Raw genomic sequence first — 21,157 nt, 5'->3', positions numbered from 1 at the left:
AAAAATCTGACTTTTCAGTGAAATTATATCTCTCAAGAACTTCTAATAGTTTGTCATAAAATTGAGAGTACACACTGTTTAGTAAGCACTGTGGTAGGGCATTAAATTGCATATATTGATGATCTTCTGTGCTCTTATAGTCACTGATACTTTTGCATTGTATGATCTTAAATGTTTTTATGCTTTTCTCTCCAGCCTGGAATCTGAAGTTTAATATGGCTCATGAGTGTGGCTACTCCATTTCAGAAATAAATGAAGATGACAGGAGAAAAGTAGAAGAGATCAAAGCAAAGTTGTTTGGTCATGGGAGAACAACTGACTTGCCCAAGGTATAAAAGAAATCTAGAAATTAAGAGAGAAAATGTGACAGAAAGGGTGTGAAATTTGGATCTCTTTACCGGGGCATTGATGACTCCAGCTGAGTCACTGATAGTCTTTGGCTGAAGTGTTAGGAGTCTTAAGTCTTCAAAAGTTAAGATTTAAGGATTAGGTTCTATAGGTTTTGATTAATTCTAAATTAACCTATTAAAAATTTTTGTCTTAGAAAAATAAGAATGGATTCGCTTGTTTTATCAGTATATTCTTATCACTTTTATTTATTCTTGAGGGTGGTATCTTGAGCTGCAGATGCAGTCCAGCTATTTTCAGATATATATTCTCTGCTTAAGAACACACAGCTATAATAGCTTATGTATAAATGACTTTCTTTTTAATAGTACTCATTTTCCATCTATAGTGAACTATTTCATGCATAGAAAAGAATATATATGAAGCGTGTATAAAGAAAAAGTAGAAAGAATTCCTGTTTATTGGCCATCCAGCTTGAGAAGTAGAATGTTACCAAATATCACTGAATTACTGTGTGTTCTCTTCCCCAGTTATATCACTCTTACTTCCTATCCTGACATGTATTGGTTTTTTTGCTGCTCAGTATGGTTTTGAACTATATAACAGATGGAATAAAGATGTTATATATTAAGATGTTATATATTCTTCTGAGAATTGCAATTTTAACACAGTCTTTGGCTTCTGAGGTTCTTCTAGATAGATATACATAGTTTTAATTTATTCCTTTTTATTGCTGTAAGTATTCCAGTGTATGAATATATTATAGTTTATCCATTCTCTTGTACATGGGGCATTTGGTCTGCTATTACGAACAATAATGGGGTATAATGATACCTATCTTACAGGATTTTGCTATGGCTTACATGAGATAATGCCTATAAAAGTGCTTATTAGGGTGTGTGATATTGCTCAATAATTGGCAGCTGTTATTATTAATTCCATAAAAATTGATATAGCTATCAGATATGTACACTTAATGGCGTAATTCATACAGTTTCTTAGAAAATTGTCAGTGATATAGCATAATTATTTGACTTACCAATTTTGGAAAAGTTTTTTGAAAGTATAAATTAGATGGGTTTTAGTTTTGTATATATGCTTGTGAAAAACAAAATTAACAGATAATAAAATGGATAAGTAGTTGTTCTAGCACCCTTTTTCTTAAAAGCACATGTTTTCCCCAGTGATTTGCCTGCCTTCCTTCCTTCTTTCCTTCCTTCGGAATTTTTTATTATGGTAAGATAACATGGGATCTACACTCTTAAAACTCTTATATGCAGAATACAGCATTAATTATAGGTTTTTTTTTTTGCGGTACGCGGGCCTCTCACTGTTGTGGCCTCTCCCGTTGCGGAGCACAGGCTCCGGACGCGCAGGCTAAACGGCCACGGCTCACGGGCCTAGCCGCTCCGCGGCATGTGGGATCTTCCCGGCCCAGGGCACGAACCCGTGTCCCCTGCATCGGCAGGCGGACTCTCAACCACTGCGCCACCAGGGAAGCCCTAGGTTTTATAGTTAATGTTGTATAGCAGATTTTTTGACTCTGCTGGTAATTTTTCTAAATATTCTTCTGTGAACACATAACAAAAGTTAAGTTGTCTTTTCTGACTATTAAGCTATTTGCTATTCATTTTCCTCAGAATGAAATGTACAAGTGGATATATTAAATTACCTTTTCAAAAGTTGAAGTACAAGTATAATTGACTATGTTAGTTTCAGCTTCACAGCTTAGTGATTTGATATTTCTAACATTACAAAATGATCACCAAGATAAGTCTAGTTACCATCTGTCATGATACAAAGTTTTTACACTAGTATTGACTATATTCCCCCATGTTGTACATTTCATCCCCATGACTCTTTTTTTTTGGTTTATCTTAGTCTTTTTCACCTATTTCACTCTTCCCTCCCATCCCCCTCCCCTCTGGCAATCACCTGTTTGTTCTCTGTATCTATGAGAATACTTCTGTTTTGTTATGTTTATCCATTTGTTTTGTTTTTAGACTCCACATGTAAGTGAAATCATACAGTATCTGTCTCTCTTTGTCTGATTTATTTCATTTACCGTAATACCCTCTAGGTCCATCCATGTTGTTGCAAATGGCAAGATTTCATTCTTTTTTATGGTTAATAGACCATGATATATATATGTATATATACATATATATATCATGGTCTATTAACCATATGGGGTGTGTGTGTATATATGTGTGTGTGTGTCTATATATATATATCTTTATCCATTTATCTCTTGGTAGACACTTAGGTTACTTCCGTATCTTGACTATTGTAAGTAATGATGTGCTGCGTATAGGGGTGCATGTATCTTTTTGAATTAGTGTTTTTGTTTTCTTTGGAAAAATACCCATAAGTTAATTGATGGATCATGTGGTAGTGCTATTTTTAATTTTGTAAGGAACCTCCATACCGTTTTCCATAGTGGCTGCACCAATTTACATTCCCACCAACAGTGCATGAGTGTTCCCTTTCCTTCACATCCTTACCAGCACTTACTTGCTCTCTTTTTGATAATAACCATACTAACAAGTGTGAGGTGATATCTCATTGAGATTTTTATTTGCATTTCTCTGATGATAGTCATGTTGAGCATCTTTTTGTGTGTCTGTTAGCCATCTGTATGTCTTTTTTACAAAAATGTCTATTCAGATCCTCTGGCCATTTTTTTTTTTTTTTTTTTTTGCGGTATGCGGGCCTCTCACTGTTGTGGCCTCTCTCTCCCGTTGCGGAGCACAGGCTCCGGACGTGCAGGCTCAGTGGCCATGGCTCACGGGCCCAGCCGCTCCGCGGCATGTGGGATCTTCCCAGACCGGGGCATGAACCCGTGTCCCCTGCATCGGCAGGCGGACTCTCAACGACTGCGCCACCAGGGAAGCCCTGGCCATTTTTTAATTGGGTTGTTTGGTTTTTTTTGATTTGAGTTGTATGAATTTTTTGTGTATTTTGGATATTAATCCCTTGTCATATATATCATTTGCAAATATCTTCTTCCATTCAGTAGGCTGCCATCTTGTTTTGTTGATAGTTCTGTTTGCTGTGCAGTAGCTGTTTAGTTTGATATAGTCCATTTGTTTATTTTTGCTTTTGTTTCCCTTGCCTAAGGAGATATATTCAAAAAAATATTGCTAAGAGTGATCTCAGAGTATACTGCCAATATTTTCTTTTAGGAGTTTTATGGTTTCAGGACTTCCATTTAAGTCTTTAATTCATTTTGAGTTTATTTTTGCATATGGTGTGAGAAGGTAGTCCAGGTTGCTTCTTTTGCATGTAGCTGTCCAGATTTCCCAATACCATTTATTGAAGAGGATATCTTTTCCCTGTTGTTTATTTTTGCCCCTTTGGTCATAGATTAGTTGACCATGTAAGTTTCTGGGGTCTTTACTCTGTTCCATTGTTCTATATGTCTGTTTTTGTGCCAATACCATACTGTTTTGACATCTGTAGCTTTATGGTATAGTTTGAAATCAAGGATAGTAATACCTCCAGCTTTGTTTTTCTTTCTCAAGACTTTAAGCTATTTGGGGTCTTTTTGTGTTTCCATACAAATTTTAGATTTATTTTTTCTTGTTTTGTGAAAAATGCCACTGGTATTTTGGTAGGGATTGCATTGAATTTGTAGATTGCCTAGGGGAGTATGGTCACTTTAACAATATTAATCTTCCAATCCATGAGCAAGGTCTATCTTTGGATTTTGTGTTCAAATTCAAGTGTTTATTTTTTTTTTAACATTCTGTCAACTTTTGTTTAAAAGATTATATCTTTTAGAGCTGTTTTAGGTTCGTAGCAAAATTGCAAGGAAGATACAGAGATTTCCCATATACCCCCTGCCCCCACATGCATTTCCTCTGCCATTATCAACATCCCCCACCAGAGTGGTACAGTTTTTACAATGGATGAACCTACACTGATGTCTTAAGCACCCTAAGTCCACAGTTTACATTAGGGTTCACTTCTGGTATTGTACATTCTGTATGTTTGGATAGTGTATAATGACATGTATGCATCATTATAATATACAGAGTAGTGTCACCACCCTAAAATTCCTCTGTACTACATCTATTCAAGTCTACCACCCACAGTGCAACCACTGATCTTTTTACTGTCTCCATACTTTACCATTTTCCACATTGTCTTACAGTTGGAATCATACGTTTTGTAGCCTGTTCAGGTTGGCTGTCTCGATTAGTAATATGCATTAAGGTTCTTCCGTGTTTTGTTATGGCTTCATAGCTCATTTCTTTTTAGCAATGAATAATATTCCATTGTCTGGATGTACCACAGTTTATCCATTACCACAGTTTATCCATTCATCTACTTAATAGAATTTATCCCTACATCTACTGAAGGACATCTTGGTTCCTTCTAGGTTTTGACAATTATTAATAAATCTGCTATAAACATCAGCTGCAGGTTTTTGTGTGGACATAGTTTTCAGCTCAGTTGGGTAAATATCAAGGAGCACAAATGCTAGACCGTATGGTACGAGTATGCTTAGTTTCGTAAGAAACTGCCAAACCATCTTATAAAGTGACTGTTTCATTTCACATTCCTACCAACAATGAATCAGAGTTTCTGTGGCTCCACATGCTCGCTAGCATTTGTTATTTTCTCACCGTGTCCGAGGTCATATAAGTTTTCTCCTATGTTGTTTTCTAGGAGTTTTGCATTTTACATTTAGCTCTATGATCCATTTTGATTTAATTTCTGTGAAGGGTTTAAAGTCTGTGTCTAGATTCATTTTTTCTACATGGATGTCCAGTTATTCCAGCACCATTTGTTGAAAATGCTACTTTTACTCTGTTGTATTGCCTTTGTGCCTTGTCAAAGATCAGTTGACTGTATTTACATGGGTCTGTTTCTGGACTCTGTTCTGTTACAGTGATCTATTTGTCTGTTTCACCAGTACTACACTGTGTTGATTACTGTAGCTTTATAGTAAGTCTCAAATTCAGAAAGTGTCAGTTTTCCTACTTGGTTCTTCTCCTTCATAATTGTGTTGGCTCTTCTGGGTCTTTTGCCCCTCCATATAAACTTTGGAATCAGTCTTTCAATATCCACAAAATAACTTACTGGCATTATGATTGGACTTGCACTGAATTTATACATCAGTTTAGGAGGAACTGAGGATCCTGAAAATATTGAGTCTTCCTGTCGATAAACATGGAATCTCTCCATTTATTTAATTCTTCTTTAATTTCTTTCATCAAGAATTTATAATTTTCCTCATATAGATCTTGTATATATTTTGTTAGTTTATATGTAAACATTTCATTTTTATAGGATGCTAATATAAATGGTATTGTGGTTTTAATTTCAAATTTCGCTTGTTCATAAATGATACATAGGTGAGCGTTGACTTGTATATTAACCTTGTATTTGGCAACTTAGTGTAATTGCTTATTAGTTCCAAGAGTTTTTTTTGTTGAGTCTTTCAGATTTTCTACAGATCATCATGTAATCTGCAAACACAGTTTTATTTCTTCCTTCTCCAGCTGTATACTTTTTATTTCCTTTACTTGTCTTAAAGCATTAGCTAGGATCCAGCGTGATGTTGAAAAAGAGGGTGAGATGGGCATCCTTAATGAGTTTCTGATCCTTGTGGGAAAGCTAGTTTCTCACCATGAAATATGGTGAGGAAGTTTTCCTCTGTTCCTGGTTTACTGATCGTTTTCTCATGAATGGGTGTTGGTATTTTTTCAAATACGCTTTTTGCCTCTATTGATATAATTGTGTGATTTTTCTTTTTTAGGCTTTGATGTGATGGATTACATTAATTGATTTTTGAATAATGAACTAGTCTTGCATACCTGGGATAAATCCCACTTGGTCACTGCATATAATTATACTTTGTTGGATTTGATTTGTTAATACTTTATTGAGGATTTTTGCAACTATATTCATGAGAAGAGATATTGGTCTGTAGTGTTTTTTTGGTTTTTTGGTTTTTTCCCCCTTGAAGTGTCCTTGTCTGGTTGTTTTATTAGGGTAATGCTGGCTTCATAGAATGAATTAGGAAGAAGTATTTCTTCTGCTTCTGTCTCTGAAAGAGATTGGAGGGAATTGGTATAATTTCTTCCTTAAATGTCTGGTAGAATTCACCAGTGAAGCCACTTGGGCCTACTGCTTTCTTTTTTTAAAAGGTTGTTAAGTTACTGATTCAATTTCTTACATAAATTGGTGCCTATTCAGCATGTCTTTTTCTTCTTATGTGAGTTTTGGCACATTGTGTCTTTTAAGGAATTGGTCCATTCCATCTAGGTTGTCAAATCTGTGGGCATGTGGTTTGTTCCTAATATTCCTTTGTTTTCCTTTTAATGTCCATAGGATCTGTAGTGATGTCCCGGTTGCATTTTAGATATTAGTAATTTGTGCCTGCTCTTTCCTTTTCTTAGTTTGCTTGGCTTATTGATATTTATTTATTTATTTGTTTGTTTTGCTTACTTTGGACTTAATTTGCTCTTCTTTTTGTAGTTTCCTAAGGTAGAAATTTAGACTATGGATTTTAGATCTTTCTTTTCTAATATATGCATTCAGTGCTATAAATTTTCTATGCACTGCTTTCACTGCATTCCACAAATTTTCACAAGTTGTATTTTCATTTTCATTTAAGTTAATATAGTTCTTCTTTGATTTATATGTTTTTAGAAGTATGTTGTTTAATCTCCACATATTTGGGGGTTTTCCAACTGTCTTTGTGTCATTTCTAGTTTAACTTTATTCTGGTCTAAGAGCATTGTATGGTTACTGTTTTTTAAAATTTGTTAAGGTGTGTTTTATGGCCCAGAACATGGCGTATTGTTCCATGTGAGCTTGAGAAGGATGTGTAGTCTGCTGTTTTTGACTGAAGTAATTTATAGATGTGCATTTATATCCATTTTATTGATGTTTTTGAGGTGAAGTATGTTCTTACTGATTTGCTGCCTGAGAGATTTGTTCATTTCTGATGGAGGGGTGTTAAAGTCTCCAACTATTACAGTGGATTCATCTATTTCTCTTTGCAGTTCTATCATTTTTTGTCTCATGTAGTTCTACAGTCTTGTTAGCTGAGTATATACATTGTTTCATCTTCTTGGAGAATTGACCCCTTTATCATTATGTTATGCCTTTCTTTATCCTTGATAACTTTCCTTCCTTTGAAGTCTGTTCTGTCTGAAATTAATATAGCACTTCTACTTTCTTTTGATTAGTATTAGCATGGTATATTTTTCTCCATTCATTTACTTTTCATCTACATGTGTTTTTATATTTAAAGTGGCTTTCTTGTAGATAACATATAGTTGGGTCTTGTTTTTTGATCCACTCTGGCAATCTCTGTCTTTTAATTATTATACTTAGACCATTGGCTTTCAAAGTGATTATTAATATGGTTGGATTGATGTCTATCATATTTATTGCTATTTTCTATCATTGCCCTTGTTCTTTGTTCATATTTTTGTCTTCCACTCTTTTCTGCTGTTTGTGTTTTATTTTGTGTGTATATATAAAATGGAGGATTTATTTATTTATTTTAAAATTTATTTTATTGAAGTATAGTTGATTTACAATGTTGTGTTAATTTCTGCTGTACAGCAAAGTGATTCAGTAATACTGCCTTTTATGGTTTTCTATGTATGTATGTATTTATTAACTTTCTGTTTTATACTGGAGTATAGTTGATTAACAATGTTGTGTTAGTTTCAGGTGTACAGCAAAGTGATTCAGTTACACATATACATGTATCTGTTTTTCAAATTCTTTCACCATTTAGGTTGTTATGTAATATTGAGCAGAGTTCCCTGTGTTGTATAGTAGGTCCTTGTTATCTATTTTAAATATAGCAGTGTGTACCTGTCAATCCCAAACTGCCTAACTATTCCTCCCCCCCACCCTTCCCCTCTGGTAACCATAAGTTTGTTCTCTAAGTCTGTGAGTCTGTTTCTGTTTTGTAAATTACTTCATTTGTGTGTGTGTTTGTGTGTGTGTGTATTTGTTTTTACATTCCGCATATAAGTGATATCATATGATATTTGTCTTTGTCTGACTTCACTCAGTATGACAATCTCTAGGTCCATCCATGTTGCTGCAAATGGCATTGTTTCATTCTTTTTATGGCTGAGTAATATTCCATTGTATATGTGTACCACATCTACTTTATCCATTCATTTGTCGATGGACCTAATTTAGGTTGCTTCCATGTCTTGGCTATTGTGAAAGGTGCTGCAGTGAACATTGGGATGCATGTATCCTTTCGGATCATCCTTTTCTCTGAATATATGCCCAGGAGTGGGATTGCAGGATCATACGATAGCTCTACTTTTAGCTCTTTAAGGAACCTCCATACTGTTCTCCACAGTAGCTGTACCAATTTACATTTCCACCAACAGTGTAGAAGGGTTCCCTTCTCTCCACACCTTCTCCAGCATTTATTGTTTGTAGATTTTTTGATGGTAGCCACTCTGACTGATGTGAGGTGATATCTCATTGCATCAATGGTTTTGATCTGCATTTCTCTAATAATTACCGATGCTGACCAAATTTTCATGTGCCTCTTTGTCATCTATATGTGTTCTTTGGAGAAATGTCTATTAGGTCTTCTGCCCATTTTTTGATTGGGTTGTTTGTTTTTATGTTATTAAGCCGCATGAGCTGTTTGTAAATTTTGGAGACTAATCCCTTGTTGGTTGCATCTTTTGGAAATACTTTCTTCCATTCTGTGGGTTGTGTTTTCGTTTTGTTTATGGTTTCCTTTGCTGTGCAAAAGCTTTTGAGTTTAATTAGGTCTCATTTGTTTATTTTTGTTTTTATTTCCATTACTGTGGGAGACAGATTGAAAAAGATATTGCTGTGATTTATTGAAGAAGATATTGCTGTGATTTATTGAAAAAGATATTGCTGTGATTTATGTCAGAGTATTCTGCCTATGTTTTCCTCTAAGAGTTGTGTATGGTGTTAAAGAATTTCCTAATTTCATTTTTTTTTTACATGTAGCTGTCCAGTTTTCCCAGCACCATTTATTGAAGAGACTGTCTTTCCTCCATTTTATAGTCTTGTTTCCTTTGTCATAGGTTAATTGACCATAGGTACGTCAGTTTATTTCTCGGCTTTCTATACTGTTTCATTGATCTATATTCCTATTTTTGTGACAGTCCCATACTGTTTTGGTGACTATAGCTTTGTAGTGTAGTCTGAAGTCAGGGAGCCTGATTTCTCTAGCTCCATTTTTCTTTCTCAAGATTGATTTGGCTATTTGGGGTCTTTTGTGTCTCCATACAAATTTTAAGATTTTTTTGTTCTAGTCCTGTGAAAATGGCCATTGGTAATTTGATAGGGGTTGCATTGAATCTGTAGACCACCTTGGGTAGTATAGTCATTTTGACAATATTGATTCTTCCAGTCCAAGAACATGGTGTATCTTTTGATCTGTTTGTGTTGTCTTTGATTTCTTTCATCAGTGTCTTATAGTTTTTGGAGTACAGGTCTTTTGTCTCCCGAGGTAGGTTTATTCCTAGGTATTTCATTCTTTTTGATGCGATGGTAAATGGGATTGTTTCTTTAATTTCTCTTTCTGATCTTTTGTTATTAGTGTATAGAAATGCAGCAGATTTCTGTGTATTAATTTTGTAACCTGCAACTTTACCAAATTCATGGATGAGCTCTAGTAGTTTTCTGGTAGTGTCTTTAGGATTTTGTATGTATAGTATAGTATCTGCAAACAGTGACGGTTTAACAACTTCTTTTCCAATTGGATTCCTTTTATTTCTTTTTTTTTTCCCTCTGATTGCTGTAACTAGGACTTCCAAAACGATGTTGAATAAAAGTGGCAAGAGTGGACATCCTTGTCTTTTTCCTGATCTTAGAGGAAATGCTTTCAGCTTTACACCATTGAGTATGATGTTAGCTGTAGATTAGTTGTATATAGCCTTTATTATGTTGAGGTAGATTCCCTCTATGTTCACTTTCAGGAGAGCTTTTATCATAAATAGGTGTTGAATTTTGTCAAAAGCTTTTTCTGCCTCTATTGAGATGATCATATGGTTTTTATTCAATTTGTTGATGTGGTGTATCATACTGATTAATTTGTGATATTGAAAAATCCTTGCATCTCTGGGATAAATCCTACTTGATCATGATGTATGATCCTTTTAATGTATTATTGGATTTGGATTGCTAGTATTTTGTTGAGGATTTTTGCCTCTGTGTTCACCCGTGATATTGGCCTGTAATTTTCTTTTTTTGTGGTATCTTTGTTTTTGGTATCATGGTGATGGTAGCCTCATAGAATGAGTTTGGGAGTTTTCCTTCCTCTGCAAATTTTTGGAACAGTTTCAGAAGGATAGGTGTTAGCTCTTCTCTAAATGTTTGATAGAATTTGCTTTTGAAGCCATTTGGTCTTGGACTTTTGTTTTTTGGGAGTTTTAAAATCACAGTTTCAATTTCAGTACTTGTGATTGGTCTGTTCATATTTTCTATTTCTTCCTGGTTCAGTCTTGAGAGATTGTACCTTTCTAAGAATTTGTCCATTTCTTCCAGGTTGTGTATTTTGTTGGCATACAGTTGCTTGTAATAGTCTCTTATGATCCTTTGTATTTCTGTGGTGTCAGTTGTAACTTCTCCTTTTTCATTTCCAATTGTATTGATTTGTGTCCTCTTCCTTTTTTTCTTAATGAGTCTGGCTGTAGGTTTATCAATTCTGTTTATATTTTCAAAGAACCAGCTTTTAGTTTCATTGATCTTTGCTATTGTTTTCTTCATCTCTATTTCATTTATTTCTGCTCTGATCTTTATGATATCCTTCTACTGACTTTAGGTTTTGCTTGTTCTTCTTTCTCTAGTTGCTTTAGGTGTAAGGTTAGGTCATTTATTTTACATTTTTCTTGTTTTCTGAGTTAAGATTGATTTGCTATAAACTTTTCTCTTAGAACTGCTTTTGCTACATTCCATAGATTTTGGAGCATTGTGCTTTTGTTTTCATTTTCTCCAGGTATTTTTTGATTTCCTCTTAGATTTCTTCAGTGATCCATCGGTTTTTTAGTATAGCATATTGTTCAGCCTCCACGTGTTTGTGTTTTTTAAAGCTTTTTTTTTCTTGTAGTTTATTTCTAACCTTATAGTGTTGTGGTCAGAAAAGATGCTTGATATGATTTCAATTCTCTTACATTTACCGAGGCTTGCTTTGTGGCCCAGCATGTGGTCAGTCCTGGAGTATATTCTGTTTGCACATGAGAAGAATGTTTGTTCTGCTGCTTTGGGATGGAATGCTCTATAAATATCAATTTAGTCCATCTGATCTAATGTGTCATTTAAGGCCTGTGTTTCCTTATTGATTTTCTGTCTGGATGATCTGTCCATTGATGAAAGTGGGGTGTTAAAGTCCCACACTATTATTGTGTTACTGTCAATGTCTCCCTTATGGCTGTTAGCATTTGCCTTATATTCAATATATTGAGGTGCTTCTATGTTGGGTGCACATATATTTACAATTGTTATATCTTCTTCTTCTTGGGTTGATCCCTTGATCATTATGTAGTGTCCTTCTTTGTCTCTTGTAACAGTCTTTGTTTTCAAGTCTATTTTGTCTGATACGAGTATTGCCATTCCAGCTTTCTTTCTTTCTTTTTTTTTTTTTTAAGAAGATGTTGGGGTAGGAGTTTATTAATTAATTAATTTATTTTTGCTGTTGGGTCTTCGTTTCTGTGTGAAGGCTTTCTCTAGTTGTGGCAAGCGGGGGCCACCTTCATCGCGGTGCACGGGCCTCTCACTATGGTGGCCTCTCTTGTTGCGGAGCACAGGCTGCAGACGCGCAGGCTCAGTAGTTGTGGCTCACGGGCCTAGTTGCTCCGCGGCATGTGTGATCCTCCAAGACCAGGGCTCGAACCCGTGTCCCCTGCATTAGCAGGCAGATTCTCAACCACTGCGCCACCAGGGAAGCCCCCCCAGCTTTCTTTTGATTTTCATTTGTGTGGAATACCTTTTTCCATCCCCCTCACTTTCAATGTGTATGTGTCCCTAGGTCTGAAGTTGGTCTCTTGTAGACAGCATATATACAGGTCTTGTTTTTGTATCCATTCAGCAGGTCTGTGTCTTTTGGTTGGAGGATTTAATCCATTTACATTTAAGGTAATTATGAATATGCATGTTCCTATTGCCATTTTGTTAATTGTTTTGGGCTTGTTTTTGGAGGTCTTTTTTCTTCCCTTCTTTTCTTGTTTGATGACCATCTTTAGTGTTGTGTTTGGGTTGTTTTTTCTTTTTTTGTGTGCATCTATTATAGTTTTTGGGTTTGCTGTTCCCATGGGGTTTTGATATAGCCGTCTGTATATGTACAAGATTGTTTTAAGTTGCTGCTTTCTTTCTCACCTACAGAATTTCCCTTAGCATTTGTTTTGAAGCTGGTCTGGTGGTGCTGAATTCTCTTAACTTTGGCTTGTTTGTAAAGCTTTTGATGTCTCCATGAAATCCCAATGAGAGCCTCACTGGGTAGAGTATTCTTGGTTGTAGTTTCTTCCTTTTCATCACTTTAAATATATTGTGGTACTCCCTTCTGGTCAGCAGAGTTTCAGCTGAGAAACCAGCTGATAACCTTTCAGGAGTTCCCTTGTATGTTATTTGTCAACTTTCTCTTGTTGCTTTTAATACTTTGTCTTTAATTTTTGTCTATTTGATTACTATGTGTCTCGGTGTGTTCCTCCTTGGGTTTATCCTACCTGGGACTCTGCAGTTCCTGGACTTGGGTGACTGTTTCCTTTCCCATGTTAGGGAAGTTTTCAGCTATTATCTCTTCAAGTGTTTTCTCAGGGTGCTTCTCTCTTCTCCTTCTGGGACCCCTATAATGCGAATGTTGGTGTGTTTAATGTTGGTCCCAGAGGTGTCTTAGACTCTCTTCATTGCTTTTCATTCTTTTTTCTTTATTCTTTTCCGTGGCAGTGATTTCCACCATTCTATCTTCTAAGTCACGTTCTTCTCCTCACTTAATTCTGCTATTGAATCCTTCTGTATTTTTCATTTCAGTTCTCATATTATTAATCTCTGTTTGTTCTTTAGTTTTTCTAGGTCTCTGTTAAACATTTCTTGAATCTTCTCTATCCTTGCCTCCATTGTTTTTCCCATATCTTGGATCATCTTCACTATCATTATTCTAAATTCTTTTTCTGGTAGGTTGGCTATCTCCACTTCACTTAGTTGTTGTTTTGGGGTTTCATCTTGTCCTTTCACAAATTCCTCTGCTGTCTTATTTTGACTAACTTTCTGTGATTGTTGTTTCCATTCCACAGGCTGCAGGATTGTAGTTCTTGCTTCTGCTATCTGCCCTCTGGTGGATGCCTTTTATGGTTTTAGTCGAGCATTTATGTGATTACATTTTCTCTCATTTCTTAGCATATATGTTATAGTTTTTTCTCTTTAAAAATTTTTTTAGTATTTGTCCTAGAATTTGTTTTCTGAGATCCTGGATCATCTTCACTATCGTTATTCTGAATTCTTTTTTCTGGAAGGTTGCCTATCTCCAGTTCACTTAGTTATATTTCTGGGGTTTTATCTTGTTCCTTAATCTGCAACATAATTCTCTGCCTTTTCATTTTGTCTAACTTCCTGTGATTGTGGTTTTCATTCTACAGGCTGCAGGATTGTAGTTCTTGCTTCTGTGTGCCCTCTGGTGAATGAGGCTATCTAGGAGGCTTGTGCAAACTTCCTGTTGGGAGGGACTGGTGATAGAACTGGGTCTTGCTCTGGTGGGGAGAGCCATTCTCAGTAAAACTTTAACCTTGTCATCTGCTGATGGGTGGGGCTGTGTTCCCTTACTCTTAGTTGTTGGCTGAGGTGACCCAGCACTGGAGCCTACAGGCTGTGTGGTGGGACCAATGGCAACCTCCAGGAGGGCTCATGCCAATGGGTGCTTCCCAGAACCACTGCTGCCAATGCTCCTCTCCCCATGGTGAGCTCCTGTCTCTCATGGTGAGAGACCCAGGGCCTCTCTCTGCAGGAGACCCTCAAACACTAGCAGGCAGGTTTGGTTCCGACTCCTGTGGGGTCACCGCTCCTTTCCCCTGGGTCCTGGTGCGCACAGGTCTCTGTGTGTGCCCTCTAGGAGTGGAGTCTCTGTTTCCCCCAGCCCTGTGGAAATCCTGCAGTCAAATCTCGTTGGCCTTCAAAGCCATATTCTCTGGGGATTCCCAGTCTTGTTGCCAGACCCCCAGGCTGGGAATCTGGACATGGGGCTCAGAACCTTCACTCCAGTGGGAGGACTTCTGTGGTATAATGGTTCTCCAGTTTATGGGTTGACCACCCTGTGGGTATGGGATTTGATTTTATCGTGATCACGCCACTCCTACCATCTCATTGCGGCTTTTCCTTTGTCTTTGGATATGGGGTATCCTCCTTGATGGGTTCCAGCGTCTTGCTGTCGATGGCCGTTCAGCAGCTTGTTGTGATTTCTGTGCTCTCGCAAGAGGAGGTGAGTGCACGTCCTTCTACTCCACCATCTTGAACCAATCTCTAGAATTTGTAAAATACATTTGCACCCAATCTAGGTCTACTTTCAAATAACACTACACAGATACTTCACAGATAGTATTGAGCACTTTCTAATACCAAAATAATCCCAGTTCTTCCCTCCTATTTCTTATATCATTGCTGCCATTCATTTCATACATACACATACACATGCACAAACTATATATATATATCTTTTTTTCCTCCCAGCTACAAAAGAATTTTAAAGATCACTTAATCATTTTTGAGTAGTATATAATGAAGATGTAATTTTATTATTTTTTTAATGTGGCTGTTTTGTTATAAAACTTTATTGACAAAAGCAGGAAAAAATAAACAGGAAGTAGACTGGACTCAGCCCACAGGCCATAGTTTGAACTATAGTGTAATACAGTATAATGTCTCATCAATATACCTTAATTTACTCAACTATTTTTTTTTTTTTTTTGCGCTACGTGGGCCTCTCACTGTTGTGGCCTCTCCTGTTGCGGAGCACAGGCTCCGGACGTGCAGGCCCAGCGGCCATGGCTCACGGGCCCAGCCGCTCCGCGGCATGTGGGATCTTCCTGGACCGGGACACAAACCCGTGTCCCCTGCGTCGGCAGGTGGACTCTTAACCACTGCACCACCAGGGAAGCCCAACTATTTTTTTTATCACTGGGCATTTATTTTATAATTTATAAAAAAATTTTTTTGGGAACTGTTGTTGATTTACAATATTGTGCTAGTTTTAGGTGTACAGCAAAGTAATTCATACATATTCATAATTCTTTCCCATTATAGATTCTTTTTCAGAATCTTTCTCATTATGGGTTATTATAAGATATTGAATATAATTCCCTGTGCTATATTCAGTAATCCCTTGTTGTTTATCTATTTTATATATAGTGGTGTGTATCTTTTTAAAATTATTATTATTATTTTATTAAAAACATTTTTTAACCTCTTTATTGGAGTATAATTGTTTTACAATGATGTGTTAGTTTCTGCTTTACAACAAAGTGTATCAGTTATCCATATACATATGTCCCCATATCTCTTCCCTCTTGCATCTTCCTCCTGCCTACCCTCCCTATCCCACCCCTCTAGGTGATTAACAAAGCACCGAGCTGATCTCCCTGTGCTATGTGGCTGCTTCCCACTAGCTATCTGTTTTACATTTGGTAGTGTATATATGTCCATGCCACTGTCTCACTTTGTCCCAGCTTACCCTTCCCACTCCCTTTACCCTCAGGTCCATTCTCTAGTAGGTCTGCATCTTTATTCCTGTCTTGCCCCTAGGTTCTTCTGATCATTTTTTTCTTTTTTTTTAGATTCCATATATATGTGTTAGCATACGGTATTTGTTTTTCTCTTTATGACTTACTTCACTCTGTATGACAGCGTCTAGGTCCATCCACCTCACTATAAATAAGTTTCGTTCCATTTTATGGCTGAGTAATATTCCATTGTATATATGTGCCACATCTTCTTTATGCATTCATCTGTTGATGGACACTTAGGTTGCTTCCATGTCCTGGCTATTGTAAGTAGAGCTGCAATGAACATTTTGGTACATGACTCTTTTTTTTTTCTTTTTTCATGACTCTTTTTGAATTATGGTTTTCTCAGGGCATATGACCAGTAGTGGGATTGCTAGGTCGTATGGTAGTTCTATTTTTAGTATTTTAAGGAACCTCCACGCTGTTCTCCATAGTGGCTGTATCACTTTAAGTGATGTGTATCTGTTAATCCTATTCTCCTAATTTATCCCTCCTCCCCTCCTTTCCCCTTTGGTAACCATAAGTTTGTTTTCTACATCTGTGAGTCTATTTCTGTTTTGTAAATAAGTTCATGTGTATTATTGTTTAGATTCCACATGTAAGTGATGTCATAATATTTGTCTTTCTGCGTCTGATTTCACTTAGTATGATAATCTCTAGGTCCATCCATGTTGCTGCAAATGGCATTGTTTCATTTTTCTTTTTATGGCTGAGTAGTGTTCCATTGTATATATATGCCACATCTTCTTATCCTTTCGTCTGTCGATGGACACTTAGGTTGCTTCCACGTCTTGGCTATTGTAAATAGTGCTGCTGTGAACGTTGGCGTGCATGTATCTTTTTTGTTGTTTTTTTGTGGTACGCGAGCCTCTCACTGTTGTGGCCTCTCCCATTGCAGAGCACAGGCTCCGGATGCGCAGGCTCAGCGGCCATGGCTCACGGGCCCAGCCGCTCTGCGGCATGTGGGATCTTCCCAGACCGGGGCACGAGAACCTGTGTCCCCTACCTCGGCAGGCAGACTCTCAACCACTGTGCCACCAGGGAAGCCCTGCATGTATCTTTTTGAATTAGAGTTTTTGTCTTTACTGGATATATGCCCAAGAGTGGGGTTTGGATCATATGGTAACTCTATTTTATTTTCTTAATTTATTTTTTATTTAATTAATTTAATTAATTTATTTCTGGCTGCATTGGGTCTTTGTTGCTGCACACGGGCTCTCTCCAGCTGTGGCGAACGGGGGCTACTCTTCATTGCGGTGCGCGGGCTTCTCATTGCAGTGGCTTCTCTTGTTGCGTGCAGAGCACGAGCTCTAGGCACATGGGCTTCAGTAGTTGTGGCACATGAGCTCAGTAGTTGTGGCTTGCAGGCTCTATAGCACAGGCTCAGTGGTTGTGGTGCACGGGCTTAGTTGCTCCGCAGCATGTCGGATCTTCCCAGATCAGGGCTTGAACCCATGTCCCCTTAATTGGCAGGTGGATTCTTAACCACTGCGCAACCAGGGAAGCCCTGGTAACTCTATTTTTAAAGTAATGTCCATACTGTTTTCCATAGTGGCTGCACCAATTTAAATTCCCACCAGCAGTGTAGGAGGGTTTCCTTTTCTCTACACCCTCTCCAGCATTTATTATTCGTAGATTTTTTGATGATGGCCATTCTCACTGGTGTGAGGTCATTCTAGTTTTTTGTTTCTTTGTTTTTTTTAATGGTAGAGAATCTTTAATTTTTTTTAAAATTTATTTTTGGCTTCATTGGGTCTTTGTTGCTGCACGTGGGCTTTCTGTAGTTGCGGCGAGTGGGGGCTACTCTTCGTTGCAGTGGACTGGCTTCTCTTGTTGCAGAGCACAGGCTCTAGGTGCACAGGCTTCAGTATTTGTGGTGCATGGGCTTAGTAATTATGGCTCGCGGGCTCTAGAGCACAGGCTCAGTAGTTGTGGCGCACAGGCTTCGTTGCTCTGCGGCATGTGGGAATCTTCCTGGACCAGGGCGTGAACCTGCGGCATGTGGGAGTCTTCCCGGACCAGGGCTCGAACCCGTGTCCCCTGCATTGGCAAGGTAGATTCTTGACCACTGTGCCACCAGGGAAGCCCTCATTGTAGTTTTGATTTGCATTTCCCTAATAATTCGTGATGTTGAGTATCTTTTCATGTGCCTGTTGGCTATCTATATGTCTTCTTTGTAGAAATGTCTATTTAGGTCTTCTACACAGTTTTTGATTGCGTCGTTTGTTTGTTTGATATTGAGTTTTATTGGTTGTTTGTATGTTTTGGAAATTAATCCCTTGATGGTCTCATCATTTACAAATATTTTCTCCCAGTCCGTAGGTTGTCTTTGTTTTGTTATGGTTTCCTTTGCTGTGTGAAAGCTTGTAAGTTTGATTAGGTCCCATTTGTTTGCATTTGCTTTTATTTCTTTTACCTTGGGAGCCTGATCTAAGAAAATATTTCTGTGATTTATGTCAGGGAATGTTTTGACTATGTTCTCTTCTAGTTTAATGGTGTCATGTGTTATATTTAAGTCTTTAAGTCATTTTGAGTTTATTTTTGTATATGGTGTGAGGGAGTGTCCTAACTTTATTGACTAACATGAGGCTATCCAGCTTTCCCTGCACCACTAGCTGAAGAGACTGTCTTTTCTCCATTGTATATTCTTGCCTCCATTGTCGAAGATTAATTGACTGTAGGTTCCTGGGCTTATTTCTGGGCTCTCTGTTCTGTTCTCTTGATATATATGTTTTTGTTTACTGTAGCTTTGTAGTTTTGTCTGAAGTTGGGAGGATTATGCCTCCAACTTTGTTCTTTTCCCTCAGGATTACTTTGGCATTTCTGGATCTTTTGTGATTCCATATAAATCTTAGGATAATTTGTTTTAGTTCTGTGAAAAATGTCAGTTAATTTGATAGGGATCACATTAAATCTATAGATTGCTTTGGGTTATATGGCCATTTTAATAGTATTAATTCTTCCAATTAAAGACTATGAGATATCTCATTTCTTTGAATCATCTCTGTTATCTTTATCAGTGTTTTATAGTTCTCAGTGTATAGGTCTGTCATCTCCTTGGTTACATTTTGTCACTAGGTTTTTTTGGTTTTGTTTTGTTTTTTTTGCGGTACATGGGCCTCGCACTGCCGCGACCCCCCCGCCGCGGAGCACAGGCCCTGGAAGCACAGGCCCAGCAGCCACAGCCCACGGGCCCAGCCACTCCACGGCATGCAGGACCTTCCCGGACCGGGGCACGAACCTGCGCCCCCTGCATCGGCAGGCGGACTCCCAACCACTGTGCCACCAGGGAAGCCCGTCACTAGGTTTTTTTGTTTGTTTGTTTGTTTGATGCAGTTTTAAATGTGAATGCTTTTTTAACTTTCTCTTTTTGTTATTTCTTAGTTAAAGAAATGCAACAGATTTCTATATATTCTTGTATCCTGCTGCCTTGCTGAATTCATTTGTTAGTTCTAATAGTTAATAGTTTTCATGTGGAATCGTTAGGGTTTTATTTATAGACTATCATGTCATCTCCATTCAATGACAATTTTACCTCTTCCCTTTCAATTTGGAAACCTTTTACTTCTTTTTCTTGTCTGATTGCTGGAGCTAGGGCTTCCAATATTATGTTGAATAGAAGTGGTGAGAGTACGCATCTTTGTTTTGTTCCAGAATTTAGCAGGAAGGCTTTCAGGTTTTCACTGTTGAGTATTATATTGGCTGTGTGTTTGTCATAAATGGCTTTTATTATGTTGAGATTTGTTCCCTGTATACCCACTTTGGTGAGAGTTTTTTTATCATGAATGGATGTTGAATTTTATCAAATATTATTTCTGCATCTGTTTAGATGATCATGTGGTTTTTGTCTTTGCTTTTGTTGATACGGTGTATCACATTGATTGATTTGTGTATGCTGAACCATCCTTGTGACCCTGGGATGAATCTGACTTGATCATGGTGTATGATTCTTTGTATGTGTTATTGAATTTGGTTTGCTAATATTTTGTTGAGGATTTTTGCATCTATATTTATCAAAGATATTGGCCTGTAATTTTCTTTTTTAGTAGTGTTTTTGTCTGGTTTTGGTTATCAGAGTGATGATGGCTTCACATGACTTTGGGAGTATTCCCTCCTCTTCGATATTTTGGAAGAGTTTGAGAAGCATAAGTGTAAGTTCTTCTTTGTATGTTTGGTAGAATCCCCCACTGAAGGCATTTGGTCCTTAACTTTTGTTTGTAGGGATTTTTTTTTAAATTACAGATTGTACTTCACTTTTAGTGATTGCTCTGTTCAAATTATGTTTCTTCTTGGTTCAGTTTTGGCAGTCTGTATGTTTCTAGAAACTTTTCCACTTCTTCTAGGTTGTCATCTTGTCATATAACTGTTCCTGGTATTTTCTTATGATATTTTGTATTTCTGTGATGTTGGTTGTTTTTTTCTCCTCTTTCATTTCTTATTTTGTTTATTTGGGTCCTCTTTTCTTCTTGGTGAGCCTGGCTAGAGGTTTGTTGATTTTGTTTATCCTTTCAAAAACCCAGCTGTTGCTTTTATTGATTTTTTAATATATTTTTAAATCTTTATTTATTTCCTTCTGCTCTTTATCATTTGCTTCCTTCTGCTGACTTTAGGTTTTGTTTTTCTTTTTTTAAAAAATTATGATTTTCTTTTTTGTTAATATTAATTAATTAATTAATTTGTTTAGGCTGCACCAGGTCTTATTTGTGGCTAGTGGGATCTTCGTTTCAGCATGCAGACTCTTAGTTGCGGCATGCAGACTTCTTAGCTGCAGCATGCAAACTCTTAGTTGTGGCATGAATGCAGGATCTAGTTCCCCAAGCAGGTATAGAACCTGGGCCCCCTGTGTTGGGAGCAATGAGTCTTATCCACTGGAGCACCGGAAGTCCATGTTTTTCTTTTTCTAATTTTTAGGTTTTTTGTTTGAGATTTTTCTTGTTTTTTGAGTAAGGCCTGTATTGCTATAAACTTCCCTCTTTGGACTGCTTTTGCTGCATACCATAGATTTTGTATAGTTGTGTTTTCATAGTCATTTGTCTTAAGGTATTTTTGATTTCCTCTTTGAT

The 21,157-nt window shown here is 37.3% G+C and overlaps 1 protein-coding gene across 1 annotated transcript in view; it reads left to right on the top strand.

The window, feature by feature from the left end:
- Window positions 1–21,157, top strand: part of ALMS1 (ALMS1 centrosome and basal body associated protein) — a 229,346-nt gene that overhangs the window by 72,981 nt on the left and 135,208 nt on the right. The window contains exon 8 of the mRNA XM_060168612.1: window positions 196–329. Coding sequence (XP_060024595.1) covers window positions 196–329 — 134 coding nt within the window. The remainder of the gene's footprint in view (window positions 1–195; window positions 330–21,157) is intronic.

This window comes from Lagenorhynchus albirostris, chromosome 13 (genome assembly GCF_949774975.1).
Source record: "Lagenorhynchus albirostris chromosome 13, mLagAlb1.1, whole genome shotgun sequence".
Taxonomy (NCBI): Eukaryota; Metazoa; Chordata; class Mammalia; order Artiodactyla; family Delphinidae; genus Lagenorhynchus; species Lagenorhynchus albirostris.
Note: the sequence above shows the minus strand (reverse complement) of the source record. Positions and strands in the feature narration are given on the sequence as shown.